Below are 15711 nucleotides of genomic sequence, written 5' to 3' on the forward strand. Positions count from 1 at the left end.
ACAAGTGAGGCCCAGAAGCAATGTATTTATTTAGCAAGTTAACCCTTTGATGCAACTTGGATAAATCCCTCCCCACCAGCCAGTGGGTTTGGGTAAAGACAAAACTCACGATGCACGTGGCACATATGGAAAGCAGCTAATAGCATTCGAGGTGTGCCTGTGAACAAGGTAACACCCATGATCATTCAGAGCAGGCAATTAAACTCCAGGAGTCCTTAGTGTGATACAGAAGTCAATACCCCTCTGATTATCAGCACACCAACTAGATTACATCGCAGCAAGCGTACCTCTTGGCTGCAAACATCCCCTCCTACGGGGGTGCCAGGCTACGAGCGAAGAGTCGGGCAAGTAGGTATGAAAACAGACGGGTAAGCCATGGAGTTACAGCTCAAGAGGAAAGGAGGGAGGCTCCTAGACAGTTCAGGCAGCTGACCTTTGTGGTGCTCATTACTGTGCAACTGTGAGCCCGCACTGAAGGAGTGTCAAGGCCGTGTTGCTGTCTCTGGCTCCTGTACAAGTGCCGCTTGCCCATGCCTGGAATCAATCCAGAGCATTAGGCACTGGCTCCGGGAGAAAGCAGGCTCACCACACAGAGAGTCCTTCCCCGTTCCTGGACAAGATCCAGAGCACCAGACTCACTCTCACAGTCACTCTCCAGATCTGGAGTTGATCCAAATGTTCTGGAGGCAACTGGCTCAGGGAGAAAGAAGCAACAAACAGAGACAGAATACACTGACTTGCCTGGATGTTATCCAACGCGCAGGATTTTTCCTAACTTGCCGGGCCTAGGAGCAAAGCAAGACGAAACAGCCCAACAGCCTAACAGCTGACTGCCCCTTCTATCTTTACACTAAGGCCTGCGAAACGGCAGCCGCTGTTCTACCAGGACAGCGGCAGAAGTCCTCTAACCTTAGTTAATTACCCCCATGATGCAGCAACCCCCCCTTTTTTTTTAAGAACAGGACCTTTTGGATTTGCGTGGGTTTTATTTTTTGACATGAGGTCAGGCTGGACAACTTCATCTCTGAAATATTCTCAGCCCCAAAGGAGGAGGCTAAGTAGGACCTTCAGGTGAGAACTACCTGAGGCAAAAGTAGAACTGGGAAGAAATGATGCCTTCGAGAGATGCCTAGAGCACACAGCAAACATGGTGCTGAGATTCTGCAGCTTGCAAGGTCTTAAGCCAATATATTGCTGTTGTATATATAAAAATTTAGTGCTGGGAAGTGATGCAGTAAACAGAGCTGCATAAAGGTCTCTGGGACATACTAAGAGTCACAAACTCCTTATTAAAACGCCTGCAAAAATCATCCCTGAGAAGACAATTCCTCACCTTCTCTAGTGTTAAACTGCTGTACCTGATGCACTGTCTGTAAGACTACCATCCTGTTTAAACATTATAAACCACACTGGCTTTTACACTTAAGGAGAAAAGCTTAAAAGAATCCCAATGTCCTTTACCATAGAAGGCAAAAGTTATGCAAATAATAAACTTTGAAGTTTAATACTGTTTGCATGGTAACTGTTTTAACAACACTCCAATACCAAGAACAAATACCGTTAAAAATAAAATCACAGAAAACAGACCTAGGCCAATTCAGCAGTCACTCTACAAAGTTTTTATAGGAAACACTAGCTGTCTTCTGCACTACACTAAAAACCAGAATTCTCCAGTTCATCCCTCATCTTTCATAGAAAACACCATTAAAAGCTCTTCACGGTTACTTAGTTGGAGAAACAAGCAAGATTATAGGGCAAAGGAGGTGCCTGGGAAGCGAGGAAATGGTGTCGAGGGAAAGGGACCATTGTCATCAGCTCAGACATGAAAGAGCCACGTCAGTAGTGTTGCAAGAAAAAGAGAAACAACTGCCTGGAGTAAGAAATGCACCTGAGCATTGAAATGAAGTCCAGAGACTTTACTGGGCTACAGTTAATGGGAAAATGTGCCAACAGGACCTAATTTGAAATCACTTAATTAGTTTAGACCTCCCTCTTGCCACCAAATGGCAATGAACTCGACGGAAATGAAGTAAGAAATCCCTTCCTCAACACGCTCCCCAGTGCGGATTCCCACCTCTGTGCTGCTCCCTCCTTGTGCCAGGGAATTCGCCCAGCCACACAGCAAACCAGGTTAGGACAATGGCCTAACCACGTGGCAAAACATAATTTCCAACAAATCGAGTTTCTGACCAGGTTCACACGTGGCTGTATGAACGTTTGTGCTAGTCGAAGGGGGAGGCAGGAGGAAGGAGGCAGCTGGGGTTCGAGAGCAGAACTGCTGCCTTCTGCAGCGCTGCTGACTTACACTGACCAAGAGCATCTACAAGCTACCCTGGATCCAGTGTGAAGGGAGGTGAGGAATTAGAAGAAACTATACAAACTTGAATTTGTGGCCCCTTGGGGATATAATTCCATCTTCTCTCATCCACGACTGTTTGCAAAATAAAGGAAAATGCTGGTCTGAAAGGAATGTAATGGGCTTCTGGTGAGATTAATGCACTTATCCCCGTATTTACATTTCTAGAAAACAGGGGAATCAAAACTGCAATGATCTTGAACTCATCAGCATTATTAATTTTTCCTCACATACAGAATTGAAGAGACTGTGATGAACTTTTTTTTAAAAAACAAACCAAACCAGAACCAGGCAGTTACCTGTGACTTAAGGAAAAACCCCTTCAAATCCTTATGGGCATGATCAGGGCAATACGAAAGGAGATTTCTGCCACTGGTTTAGCTGGGGGAATAATCAAGCAGTTACAACAGCTAACATGCTTTGCCTCTCACCACTAAACAGAAGAAACTGCTGCAGAAATACAACAAAACTGAAGTCACTAGCCTGAACAGTACGGTAGCAGGACAAATAGGAAACAAAAATTAGTAATTACAGATTTTCTGCATGTACACGAGATCACCTTGTTATCTCATAGCAGCAGGGAAGAGCACTGCAGGTAAGGAGCCACAGGAGAAGGCAGGTGGAAACTGGAAGCTCTCCCCAACTCACCTGTGCTTGCTTTTATTTCCATTCCCAGGAGTACACTTCCCCCCTCACCCCCGCTCCGACTGCTCTGTGCTGAGGCTGCCTTTCACCATCTTGTTCTGCAAGGAGGGAAGAGAGCAAGGAAGGAGGGGCTGACGAACCAGCAAGCCAAAAGGAGGAGGAAAAAGAAAACAAGGGAGAAAAGGAAGACAGGGGTAGGGAAAGTGAACATACAGAAAGTGAGAGAGAGAAAGAGAAGTCAGTATTGAAACCAGACACAGATTTTCAGACAGAGTTTTCCCTGTGACAAAAGCAGGCAAATTTGCAAAAGTAAAGAGGTTGGGATACGAAAGCCTGGTTAAGAAACACAGAATTTAACACAAAAAAGATAGAACAAACTTAGCAACATCACTTGTAACTACCCCGCAGATGGCTTAAGAAAACCTAAGAGTGCAGTGCCTCTAAAAGGTGAGGTGTCCCATCCCCTCTATGCCCCCTTCTGTGCCTCTGCATCCTCACCAGTTCCCTTGCAACAGCACTTGCTGCAGACACGCAGCTGGCTGGGTCTGCGAGTGGAAGCTGAACCCTTCCGAAGATGATTAGTTTTCAGACAGCATTCTCCCCGTGATAAAAGCCGCTGTTTTGCAAAAGTAGCACATTCAGGACATGGATGGTTGAAGCATCAGTGCTGACAGAAGGAAATGGGAAAGCTCGCTGGGGAGCACAGGGAAAGGCAGGACCAGTCCCTCTGGACTTCGCCTGCTTCTGCCTCGAGTGTTAAGCGCAGCTAATGAGGCAAGGAGCACCTCTGCTCTCCAGGAGCCACTTATTATGATGAGGTGTATTTACTGATGTGAGGCAAGGACTAAAAAAGGGTAAGAAGCACTATACTGGGGGACTTACTGAGTGTCAGTGGATTTATGAAGTTAGCTCTTCCACCCATTAACTAAAGAACAGAGGAGTGAGATATTAGACAGCTACTAATTAGCTACTAATGTTAAACTGTTGCTTCCTAACAGCCTGGTTTTAAATGGTCTAATCTAAAACTCTTCTCCTTTCAGTCGCTCATGCTCGTAGCTTGCAAAAAAAAATGGTTATAATTTGTTTCCCAGTCATTCTAGAGCAATGGTTTTCAGCCTTTCTGTTCCAGCCTCTCCATTCCAGTAACTACAAAGGAAGGAGCCCGGCGACGTTATATTCTGCCCTGCAGAAGAATTTGCAGCAAACCAGTAATGATTAGTGAACCACAGAGCAAGGGCAGAGTCACAAGCAGGCAACAAAAAGGCCTGCTTGACTGCAAACAAATGATTCATGTATTTACTAAGCAAAAGCCACCAAAGTTCAGTGTCAAAGGCTGCTGATGTTGAATTTCTGTTTTTGAAGCGACACAGCAAGTGTGCAGCGGGATAGTTTAGAATAAAATCCACAACTTTTATTGCCTCATGAAGTACTTTAAAATCAACTTATTTGGCAGAGTTCCCCCTCTTGCCTCCCCCCAAGATTACTTCAGAAATCATTGTGCCTCTTCAGCATCTTTTCCAAGAGGTTGGATTCCATAAAACAGTCGTTTCCTTTCATGGTTTGGGTACCATCAGAGCGAATACTAATATACAGCAGTGCTGACCCAAGCCAGCCACGAAAAGCTTTAGAACTCTCTTTCACTGTAATACTTCAGGCAGCGGGCAGCAAAAATAAAACAGCCTTCATAGATGCAACCTCGTTATCCTCTTTAGGCAAGTATCCAAAGCTGGGAAGAGGGTGGCACTCCTGGAGTTGCATTCCACAGTAAGGGGAGCTCACCCTTTCCCTTTTTGTTTGGCAAGAAGTGCAGGCTCATGCAACATTAATGCATCAAGTTAAGCTCGCTGCAAACTTTCAACATCCTCTCCACAGTTTTACAGAGTAAGTGATTTTCTTTTGTATGATGGGAAGTAGGCCAGGTCTGGATCACAGACTCAATGCCCACAGAATCTTCCAGTGCATTTTAAATACATCTACATAAATGCATCATATTGTGGTGAAACATCTAGAAAGGAACATGAGACTAATTCTTGTGTGTTTACAAAAGACAGATTAAAGATAATCTGTGAAGACAAAAGACCACCAGATGTCAGTCTAATTCTAGGCAGAGAGGAGATCTGCAGACAAGAACTAAATGGAAACTAATCCCTGCTAGAGAGCAACAGAATTACTCCCTATTATCATTTATTCTTCCAGCATGTGCCATCCACACTCTCACACAATTTACACTGTACCCAACCGGCCACGAGAATAGCCATTTTCCTGGATACCCCAGAGCACTTAAAACCAGTGGACTGGAGGACATCCGCAGGCTCCTAGAGATGCAGCCTCCCTTATGGACTGTGGACTGGGGGGAGCTGGGGTGGGAGGCATGAAGGCGGATGGATATTCCCAGCCCTGTATCACACTGCTTGTATGCACAAGAGAATGTGTACTGTCTGTCTTGTCTCCTCTTTCCACCCAGAGCAATAAAGTCCAGCTCCTAGCACCACTGTATTTGCAGGCTCCAGGGACATTCAGTTAAGCATGCCCAAACCCTAGGCAGAAGCAGCATGCTGAATCCATCCATCATCAAAGCCAGGAAACGACGATGGGTCTTTTGGAGAGCCAAGGATCTACAGAAGAGCTGAACGTATATTGTAGGCTGAATGGTAGGACTCAGCCTAGTTACTACCATTTTGCTAGGACAAAGTGTTTCAGGTTCATGACTACAGCAGTTCACAACTTTCCCCTGAGCTACTTTTCTTTTTGCATCCTCAGTAAATCCATGAAAAAAAAAAACCACACCACAGTTTACAATGAAGCACTTGAACAGAGGCAGCGAGCAGCGTACTGATTCTATCACAGAAGACAGGAAATGAAGCTGGGTTTTCTAAAGAGTCATCAAGGATCTAAAGAACAACTGAGCAGATGCAGCAAAAACTTCATTTATCTTCTTAAACTCTCCGTATTCTTCTCAAGTCGATGGTTGCCCCCAGAATATACCACAAGCACACATCACAGAAGAATTCATCTAAAAGCATCTCTGACTATAGATGTTATCCAGGTATGAAATTACTAAAACAAATTTAGATACCAGAAGAGGGCAGCAAAAAAGCAGGTCTAATACAGGAGAAGATTCTTACCTTGTGCTTGGGGCACCTCACTGAGAAATTCTCTTCGTTTAGTAAACAATCTAGGGGAGGAGAAGACAGCAATTTATTACATTTTTAATAAAAAACAACTTGAATAATACATCGCATGTTAGTCTTCCTTCTCAGGTATACATTTTTATTTTAAACATCTTTTTTAGGAAGACTGTCTTACTAGCAGGTTTGTCCCTGCCACCCCTTAAGTTTTAGCAAATAAAATTACTAAACCCCCCAAGTGACAATGTTGCCTGGATGACCAAGCCAAGTCCAAGCATCCCCAGTCTCCCTACTCCTCTGCATCAGAGAGGAATCACAATAGCAAGTCCACAAATCCTGTACCCCAGCCCCCTTCACCTACTCCAGCCTTCCTTGCTACAGCACAAGGAAGACAGGCACATTCATCCGATCTGAACAGACAATCCCTGCCTTATACTTGGTAGGAAAATCGCTGCCTTTCAGCCTCACCCCAAGGCCCTGCCAACACTGGGGCAGAAGGGGTGTGCGTCTCTAGCTATGGCTGTATATGATAGTTTATTTGCAATCCCAAATCCTGGTGATCAGTTTACGCTTTGACGCTACGCCTGGTAGTCAGGTCACTCATGCTGCTCTTGGATCTGCTTCCACGATTTGTGTATGTGAAGCTTCTATGATCTAAGAAATAGCTTAATTAATGATTTAACCCTATTACAGAAACGGGGCACCTATGCAGAAGCACTTGTTTAGGAAGGAATTACACAGTATGCTAGCCCACGGAACATTTCTTTGTGGGCAGTGGCAGTGCAGGTGTTGCCTCCCCTCTCACCCTCCTGCTCAGACGACACCTCCAAGAGCTGCGGGGGCAGCAGCAGTGCCCGCAGCAGCAGCACCGCTGTCCGACTCTGCCTCTTGCCCTGTGGCTTCCAGGCTGCCTGTACTTCCCCCTCACAGCCAAGTCGAAGAGCAGCAGCACCCTGCCGAGGGAATTCAGCTGCCTTCCCTGGGCACCCTGAACTGCACTGCAGGGGCACCTCTTAACTCGCCCACACTTCTCACATCGTTTTTTGCAGTCGCCTCACGAACCAAAGGCAGGCTGACCCGACAGCACGAGAATGCAGCAAGGTGCTTACAGCCGCCCGTCTTCTCCGACCTACCCAAAGAGCTAGCAAGGAAAGAAGCGCAATGGTAAATAAAACGTGCTAATTTAAAACGCTCTTAAGTATGTAGCATAACCAGCGCTACCTGCTGTTTCAATCTGCTGGAAGAGTTTAGCAGACAGCAGGAGACTGCAACTAAAGCTTGAGGGAAAAGCTTTCTAGACACCCAAGCTTTGGCAGAGCATCTCGCCGCTATGAAATGCTTATGTTTCAACATGAGTGCCTCTGGCCTGAATCAAAGGGAAACAGCATGCACTGGGCTAAGTTACTTGAGAGATTTTAGCAAGGAAGAGTGAAACCCTTAATCCTGCCATGGATAACGATTTCGAATGCGGTATTAGCAAGTAACACGAAGTAAAATAAATTGTCTTGTTTTAAGGGCAGGAATCATACATTTAGACTACATCCTGAATTATCACTGCATAATACATAATCAAAAATATACAGAGCAGCGATCAAAAATATAAACAGTACGTTAGAATAGCATTTTTTTTCTTTCTTGGAAATCCAACAGTGGTAGTGAATGCACTTCTCTATCTCGTCAATCAGAAAGGAAGGTCGTACGAGGATCAGGAATAAAAGTCAGTTACCTTGTACCTCATGCCTGATCTGAGTATAGAGCTCTATTTCTTATTACATCTGGCATTTTTGTTGCAACAACCAATAGAGGACCTAATTAATGACAATTTTTTGTTTCTCTTAAGGACAACTGTGAGAAATAGCTCACTAGAAAACCAGCTGAATAACTGAGGCAGCAGAACTTGTTCATCATTACCAAGCTGGCTTGGATTTCAGTTAGCAAGTATTTTATATCACAGATTACAATTCACCATGAAGTCATCAGACACATCGCTATGATCAGCTCATTGTGGCAGAAAGGGAAAAAGAACAGAGGCTCGTCCTTGTTTGTACAGATTTTTCTCCATAAAGTAGTCAGGGAAAACCTAAAACATTTTTAATAGAAGCAGTTTTTCTTCTGCAAGCTTCACACTTTGTCTCACCCTCTGTGTTCTCCTTGTTACTCATCTTTAATGATACTTGTGAAGACGCAGGATTTCTGCTCTCTGAAAATTCATTTTATTTTGCTGCTAGTCTTTTCCTAATTTACTATTTTAAAAATAATTGTGTTCCTGATACTCCCTACCATAGATGCTGTGGGGGTAAGCGCACCGCAACAGTCCGGATCTGACTCCAGGTGGGGATGAAGAAGCAGAGGGAGCAGATACAAAATTTCAGAAAACAAAGATCCTGTTTCCATGGAGACATCCCTAGGACTAAGTTATCTAGAGATATCACAGGCTCTTCATAAATTTGGACAGACGCAAGCCAAACACAGACGACGTTAACCGCAGCCATTTCCATATAAAAATTATTTAAGTGGCACTACTCATCTTGATTTTTATGGAAATGGCTAGCAGGAGTCCTCTTGCACAGAAGCACGCCCTATATTGCCAAAGATTATTTTGTATGAAAGGAGATTAAAAGGAAGGCTGAATCGGGATATACACAAGCATCCATATGTACAAACGGGAGGCTCAGGGAGCCGCATGCCTCGCATAGCAGCCAATTAGCAGCAGTGGCACAAAACCTGGCTCCTCACCAGGGCCAGCGCCAAGCCAGAGCCCAGGTCGTGCCGCAGGGCCCGCCTCCAGCATTGCAAGGAGCTGAAGCATTTGGAGGTATTTCACCGAAAATATACTGCCTTTCAGATGGGGAACAGTAGCTGTCAGGGCGCTAGCTTCTAATCCACAGGAATGCAAAGGTAAAGACATTTCGGCTCAGTGCAACTGCCTAGGAATCCGACACGCATCTTTAGGCCCAGCTATGGCACGGTCACACTTCCAGGGCTGACAGAGTAACTCTGTCAAACACTAAGTGCTTATGACCTGACATACCCTAAAAAGCACTCCAGGAAGTGTTTTCTGGTTTATTTTTTTTCCCTAAGATACAAAACAAGCCATACATAGTCTAAAGGCCTGAGAGCCCTTGTAAATGGCCGCATAAAGTTTTGAGGCCTCAGAACCAGATCCTCAGTAAAGCAAGCGGGGCTCCAGCCTTCCTAGCAGGACAGTGGACTTCAAAGAAAACTACCACAGAGCTGAAGGAACTTGAGAATTATCTATATTTGATTCACTACAGGAAAGACAGCAGCACTGCATAACCAGTAAAAAGGGTTTATAGGCAGGCAGCAGAGTGAGGCAAGAGAAAAGACTGCTGATCTGCTTCTCCAGGAGGCCTGCATCTTGTGCCTGGGCATAAATGAAAATCATATCCTCTTCCATATAGCTTTCTTATTTCTTTTATACAGATTTACTGGAAGAGCAGCTATAGATTAAGACAGCTTGATTATTCCCATAGATAAAAACAACTGCAAGCTAGGTCTTTACTGTCATACCAGCAGACTGAGATTTTCAACGCTGAGAATCTGCTTCAAGCTGGGCTCTTTTGTTTGTTTTGGTTGAAACCTCAGCTAAAGCAGTCTAACCATTTCCTTCAAACTTTCTTGGAAAAAGTTATTCTGCCCATGTCAAACATCCCAGCAAACTTTGTCTGACAGACTCTAACAAACTCTGACTTGCAACAGGATCTGAATTTTAGCTAAGGCATTCTCTTGCCAACTTAACACAAAGTCAGCAAACGCAACCCTCCGCAAGGAGGTAAAGGGATTTTGATTTGCACATCTTCAGGAGAGGTTTCTTAGATTTTAGTAGCTAAATCCCTTGAAAATTCCACCCAATGTGCTTTTGATTGGGGATGAGCAAGTCGTATCTGTAAATGAACCTGTGGCCTCAGATTTAGGCACCAGAACCCAAAGCTGTGAAGCTGTCAGGGCCTTTTGAGGCCTGTGCAGCCTGAAGGAAGGAGGCAACCATTTCAAAACTGCGAGGCACTAGGTCTGGAAGGCAAAAAGGCTAACGGTAAGGGAAATTTGGGGCAGGAGAAAGAGTGGAGCACTCGTCTAGCAGAAGTTAGGAGCAGGGATGAGTGGAAACAGAAGCATGCGATCGAGGAGGGGAGGGGAAAGGAGGCGAGGGGAAAGGAGAAAGCCAGAAGTCCTTGTTCTCAGTAAATCATACTGTTCCTGGACTGAAACCAGAGTTCCACAAGTTTTACCACTCCTCTGCTATTCTTTAAGTATGCTGGTGAAACTCACAGCCAAAGTATCCCGTCTCCATGCAGCTCCAGCCCACCAAGTGGCTTGCGATTTATTCCTGCCATATTACTCAAAGCAGGGAAATTAGCTTGGAATGGTGCCCTCTGACAGATGGCCACATGACAATGCGATGTCTCATGACAAAATTTCAAGTACAAGAAAACGAAGCAAGCATAGCCTTGGAACTTGAATACAAAAAGCTACTCCAAAAAAAAACAAACCTCAGAGGTTGCAATGTCGAGACAAATGTTAGGAGATGACAAATTTAATGTAGCCCACTTCAATGTAGCAAATGGTAGACATATTATACTACGTTTAACATGGATTTAATACAGATTTAATAGTATGGATTTAAGAGTATGACTATACACTATTTTTTCCACGGAACACTGCCTCTTCTGTGCATGACACAGAACTGCTCTTGGGAATCAGTCATGATTGTTCAGTAAATTTGTCATCTGGAGGATCCTACTGCATTTGCTGAAGTGGAGTAGCTTTAATGAGGAAGGTAATATCTGAAGAAAAAGGACAATATCTTAAGTTTGATACCTGTATTTAGAACACAGAAAATGCTACATACTGTACACAAAAATTCAAATTAAGCATCTCGAACTATTGGGCATGTTCTCTATAATTTATTTTGTGTTTTCATGGCATTGAAAAGGCCATGTCACAAACCAGAAACAAACTACTAAATGCAGTATGAATGCAAATATGATGATTCTCTATCTCAGATGTACAAGTTTGTTAACGTTCACAAAACTCTTTGGCATGATGGACAAGAACATTAGAGAATTCCCCAGCTCTACTTTCAGAACTGAGATGGAATCTTACGCAGTAAATTAAATACAGAGTCACACAAACATCAAGTATAACGTAATGTTCATTAATTGAGTTCCCCTTCAACCTATGAGCTAAGGTAGAGCCCTATGGAAAAATAAATCTTTAATTAGGTGATCGCTATCTTATAAGATACATTCCTAAGATAACAACGTTAAACTTGCAAGGACAGCCTTATTTCTGGCATTTTTTAGCATGTGATTTTTGCAACCTGAACAACGTTTCTGTAACACTGTATTTCATGTAAAATCAAGCCTTCTCCATCTCTACTGTGAGAATAGTAGTATTCCACTGCTATATTAATTGCATTAAATACACTTCTATTGGAATAAAATGTGCTCCGTTAGGGTGGGATTTCACAGCCAGAAGTGCAATGTAGTCATTCAGCAGCGATCATACCTACTTCGTTTCCTATCTACTAACATTTGAAAAACAGCATAAAATAGGTGGAGCCGCTGTGGAAGTGGGATAACGAACGGGAAGCTTGCAATTATATGTCAGACAAGAGACACAACCTTGAATCCTTACCTCCTTGATACTAAACTAAGTTTTTTATGATAAAAGTGAGATGCAGAGTACTGGAATAGTGGGACACTATTCTAAACCGGGATTTTTTACCCAAGAATGTGCGTCCATGGAAAACTTTCACTCTTGATCAAAAAATGCTAACTCATAAGCCTAGGCTCATAGCTAGAAATAATTTAAAACTCACAGTAATTTTTGTCAATTCTTGTGAGACACTTTAAGTAGCAGTCCTTTCTACCTTCTCCTTGTGTCTCAAAAGGTGAGAACTTGCAGAGAACTGCACAATCCAAACCTTTCACTCTATTTTAATTTCTAGACTTCTAATAACAACATTCCAAGGAAGCTTTTCTCCTGCAAACAACTATCTTGTCTTCTCTAGAACCTGTGTTTGTATGAGGTGAACAATACATTCCTAAAGCAAATGTACTCACAGAACCCCAAACTCCTCCTCTAAACACTGAATAAAAGGAGCAAATTCTGCAAATGCATACCATCCAAGCTGTTAGCTTCCACAATAATAAAAATTGGACCTACTCAACAGACTGGCTGAAATGCTTGTAAGGAGGGAGAGAAGGAAGGCTGTGCTGCAAGTGGTACTGAAGTTTCTACAAACGTTTTGCACTTGAAGTCACTATAATGCCTATCTATACAAGTTTAACTCTGAAAGAGGGGAAATGTCTTTCTGGTTGCTTGCATCCTTTTACAGTTTTTTTCAGCCAGTTCTCACATTGCAGCCACTTTTCAGTTGCTGTAGCTGCATTCTGCAAAAGCAGGCTTTTTCTGCACTTTCAGGTAGATTCCTTTTCATTATGAGTTCCATCCTGTCCCAGCGCGTTACTGTACACTGTTTATCTGATGCCATTCTTCATCATTTCTGTTACTGCATTTTCATAGTTAGAAATGTAGTTAGCGTGTCATTTCTTCTTACCTGCATCGATGGCACATGGGTAATGGTATCGGAAGGAGCAGCCTTTGTTGTAGCAGCCTAAGGTGGCTCCCGGTTCCTGGCAATGGGAACATTTCTGAAAGGGAAACCAAGAAATGGCAATGAAGACTGTAACGAGCTCTCCAAAAATCCCCGTTTTCCTGGGAATGTTATCAACCACATTCCAGCACAAATTTCTCAAGTATCACAATGTCAGACTGTGTCTTTACACACCACAGAAAGAAAGGCCTATTGAATAAAGGCAACATAAGCTGTTTCAAACGAAACTTTTCAGCTGTGCTTTAACCAGGCAAGATACACCAACTGTTCAAACCAACCGTTCAGAAAGAACTTGAAAACACTTCTCTCAAATCCATTTCACTGAGCCATGTTTCAGTACCTGACAATGACATCAGTGTTAAAAGTGGCAAAGAGCATTTACGAATCTATAGTAGCTTTAAAATGAAAATTAGCACGACAGCAAATGATTTAGAAGACACCATTAGCATAAAAGCAATTTGGTCACATCGGTTTCATTATCACTAGCAGTCCAGTTGAACCTTTTTTCATATGTGATCAAAAAAGGTTTACATGGAGCACGGGAAGATGCCATCAAGGTAAAATACCTCACCGTCACAGAAATGGCACATCTCCCAACAAATGCTCGCAGTGCCAGAGATGCTCGTACATTTATTTTCAGAGTAGTAAAGCTCATCTGATGAACGTGTTCAATTTCCATTACTTAAATCCTATCATCTCAACTGGTCAATGATGTATTTGATCATATTATCAGACAGATGTGAATGCGGCAGAATGAAAGCCACTCACCCATTTACTTCATCCCAAATGACTTTATGGAATAGGCCCATAGTATATCTCATTCAGACAGCAACTTTTTCGATTGAATGTATCTGGTGAGTGATTTTCATCAACTCATCTAAGATTCTGATGAAAGCTGATTTCTGACAGCTTGACATTTTTCAAGAAAACAAAGTCACATCTGGCAGAAGGCTGAGAGACCACTCTTATCTGTAAACTAAAATGCAAAAAGACTACTGACAGAAAAATATCACCTACAGCAACTTCTTAGTTATACCTAAGAGACACAGGAATCTGGACTTTGCTGATAAATGTGACCAACACAAGGCCTTGTACTACCGGTACAATTCACCTTCAGTTCAGGCTATGAAAAGCTGCCTTTGGTCACTGACTACACACAGACAGATGACGACATGATCTAAAATCTCTCTTTCTGCTGGAAAAGCTAGTGTAAAACTACATGTACCCCATCGACACTATCAGCAAGTACAGCAGGCAGAACAGACGTGCTCAAACCAGCAGCATGCCTGGCACTGCACAAAAGCGGAGTTTCTCTACCATTCGAGCAGCCTCAGATGCCAAGGTGGCCACATGGGCTCGACCACACTTCTTCGCATCCCTGACGTACGTGCACGTGGCAGCAGAGGTCTGCAGAACAGACGTGGCTGAAGATGACAGCCCCAGAGAAATCCCTCAGTCCAAATAAACAGGGCTTTCGTTACAGCATTTCAAAAAAGTACTAAGAATATCTGACAGTCGCTGCTCTCCCTACTCTTCTGTGCTCTGCAGACAGCGATGACTGTAGTTTGTATTTCAATGATTGAACGAGGATGAAAGCAAAATTAGCTCCAGCCATAAACCAGGTGGCCCTCTTCAAATCAAAGCAGATGCAACTAGCAGGAAAGCTTGTGAGGCATCACTTCTCATGACACGTACAACTCCAGTCTTGAATGCTGCCTTCTCTTCTCAGATACGCCAAAGCGTTTTGAGCCTGATCTTCAACATTCCCTATTATATCGCGTGTATCTTCTAAGCAGCGAACGCGTATCATGACAAACTACTTCAGTATTTTAACGTAAGGAAAGTGCCCCCGAGGCTTAGAAAGAGACACCCAGGCAGCTTATTTTTGCCTGTCAGAACACGAAAGCTAGTTTCTAAACATTAAAACAAAAAAAAAGTCTAAACCAATAGTTAAATATACACCAAAACGCATGGACCTCTAGCCAAACTGCTCTGTAATTCACTCTCTCGTGGGAGTAAAACCAAGTTTCATGTATAGAAAATGTCTTTTCCTGGCTATGAAATCAACCCTAGAAGAATATTATGTACTGGCAATAGTCCCAGGTTCACCTATGCCAAGTATTCACAAAGTGCAGCTTGAGGAGCTCTGAATGGGAGCTCTTTACCTGGACACGCTATTCTCTCTCTGAGCTGTGGCTGCCGAAGATTAATTATTCTAACAGGACAGAGCCCAAATTGACTATTCTTTTTGAACACAGATATGAATTTCTAGTTTTGTTCCTCAGAGGCATTCTGTCCTCCCCACTTTATCCAGTCTTTGAAGTACCATCACGCTGCTGCAACAGAAGAGGTCATTCTTCCCTGGAACACCGTGTCCTGTACAGAACAGTCAATAAGAGCAGAAGAGCTACAACAGCGGAGATTAAACTGCAGCTGTGTAAAATATTTCTTATAACTAAAAAGGCATGTCATAAGAGCGCGCTGTGTGATACAGCTGAAAACAAAAAGACCCCCAGCAACATTTTTGACACTTTTCCAAATGTTAATTTAGTCTTTGAACTAATTCTTTATTGCATCTAGCGTGGTTCGTCTTGCCATTCTGAAACCTGCCGCAGAAACGCAACTGGCAGATTGGGGAATTTTAAGAGCGCCTGTAGTGCTCAGCTGAGAACAGGCACAGAATATTTTCACTCTGGCTGCAGTTTGGACTGGCTAGGCAGGAAAAGTGGGGAGTTAAGACGCCCGAAGACGAGCATCGAGCCTTTATTTCCTTTTTTTTTCAACCTGCCTGACCAACTAGATTATTACCAAGGTTACCTGCAGCTACGCCCACGACAGCAATTCCCCAGTGGACTGCAATACCATCGACTGCTCAAGGCAGAGATCATCTGCTGCTGCTGGCTCCCCTGCTGCTGAACAAGTCTCCATTCTGGCAGATGCTT

The 15711-nt window shown here is 43.4% G+C and overlaps 1 protein-coding gene across 7 annotated transcripts in view; it reads right to left on the reverse strand.

Annotated features, from left to right (window-relative positions):
* TCF20 (transcription factor 20) overlaps positions 1–15711 on the reverse strand; it is a 119982-nt gene that overhangs the window by 2206 nt on the left and 102065 nt on the right. For 5 of the 7 annotated variants that reach the window (XM_080575572.1, XM_080575573.1, XM_080575576.1 and 2 more), the window contains 3 exons: positions 12713–12806; positions 6127–6176; positions 3005–3132 (listed from right to left, as the gene is read on the reverse strand). In XM_080575572.1, the coding sequence (XP_080431698.1) occupies positions 3049–3132; positions 6127–6176; positions 12713–12806 (228 nt within the window). In that variant the 3' untranslated portion in view covers positions 3005–3048. The remainder of the gene's footprint in view (positions 1–3004; positions 3133–6126; positions 6177–12712; positions 12807–15711) is intronic. The other 2 variants (XM_080575577.1, XM_080575578.1) reach the window with 2 other exon arrangements.

This window comes from Anser brachyrhynchus (genome assembly GCF_964034855.1).
Source record: "Anser brachyrhynchus genome assembly, chromosome: 1".
Classification (NCBI taxonomy): domain Eukaryota; kingdom Metazoa; phylum Chordata; class Aves; order Anseriformes; family Anatidae; genus Anser; species Anser brachyrhynchus.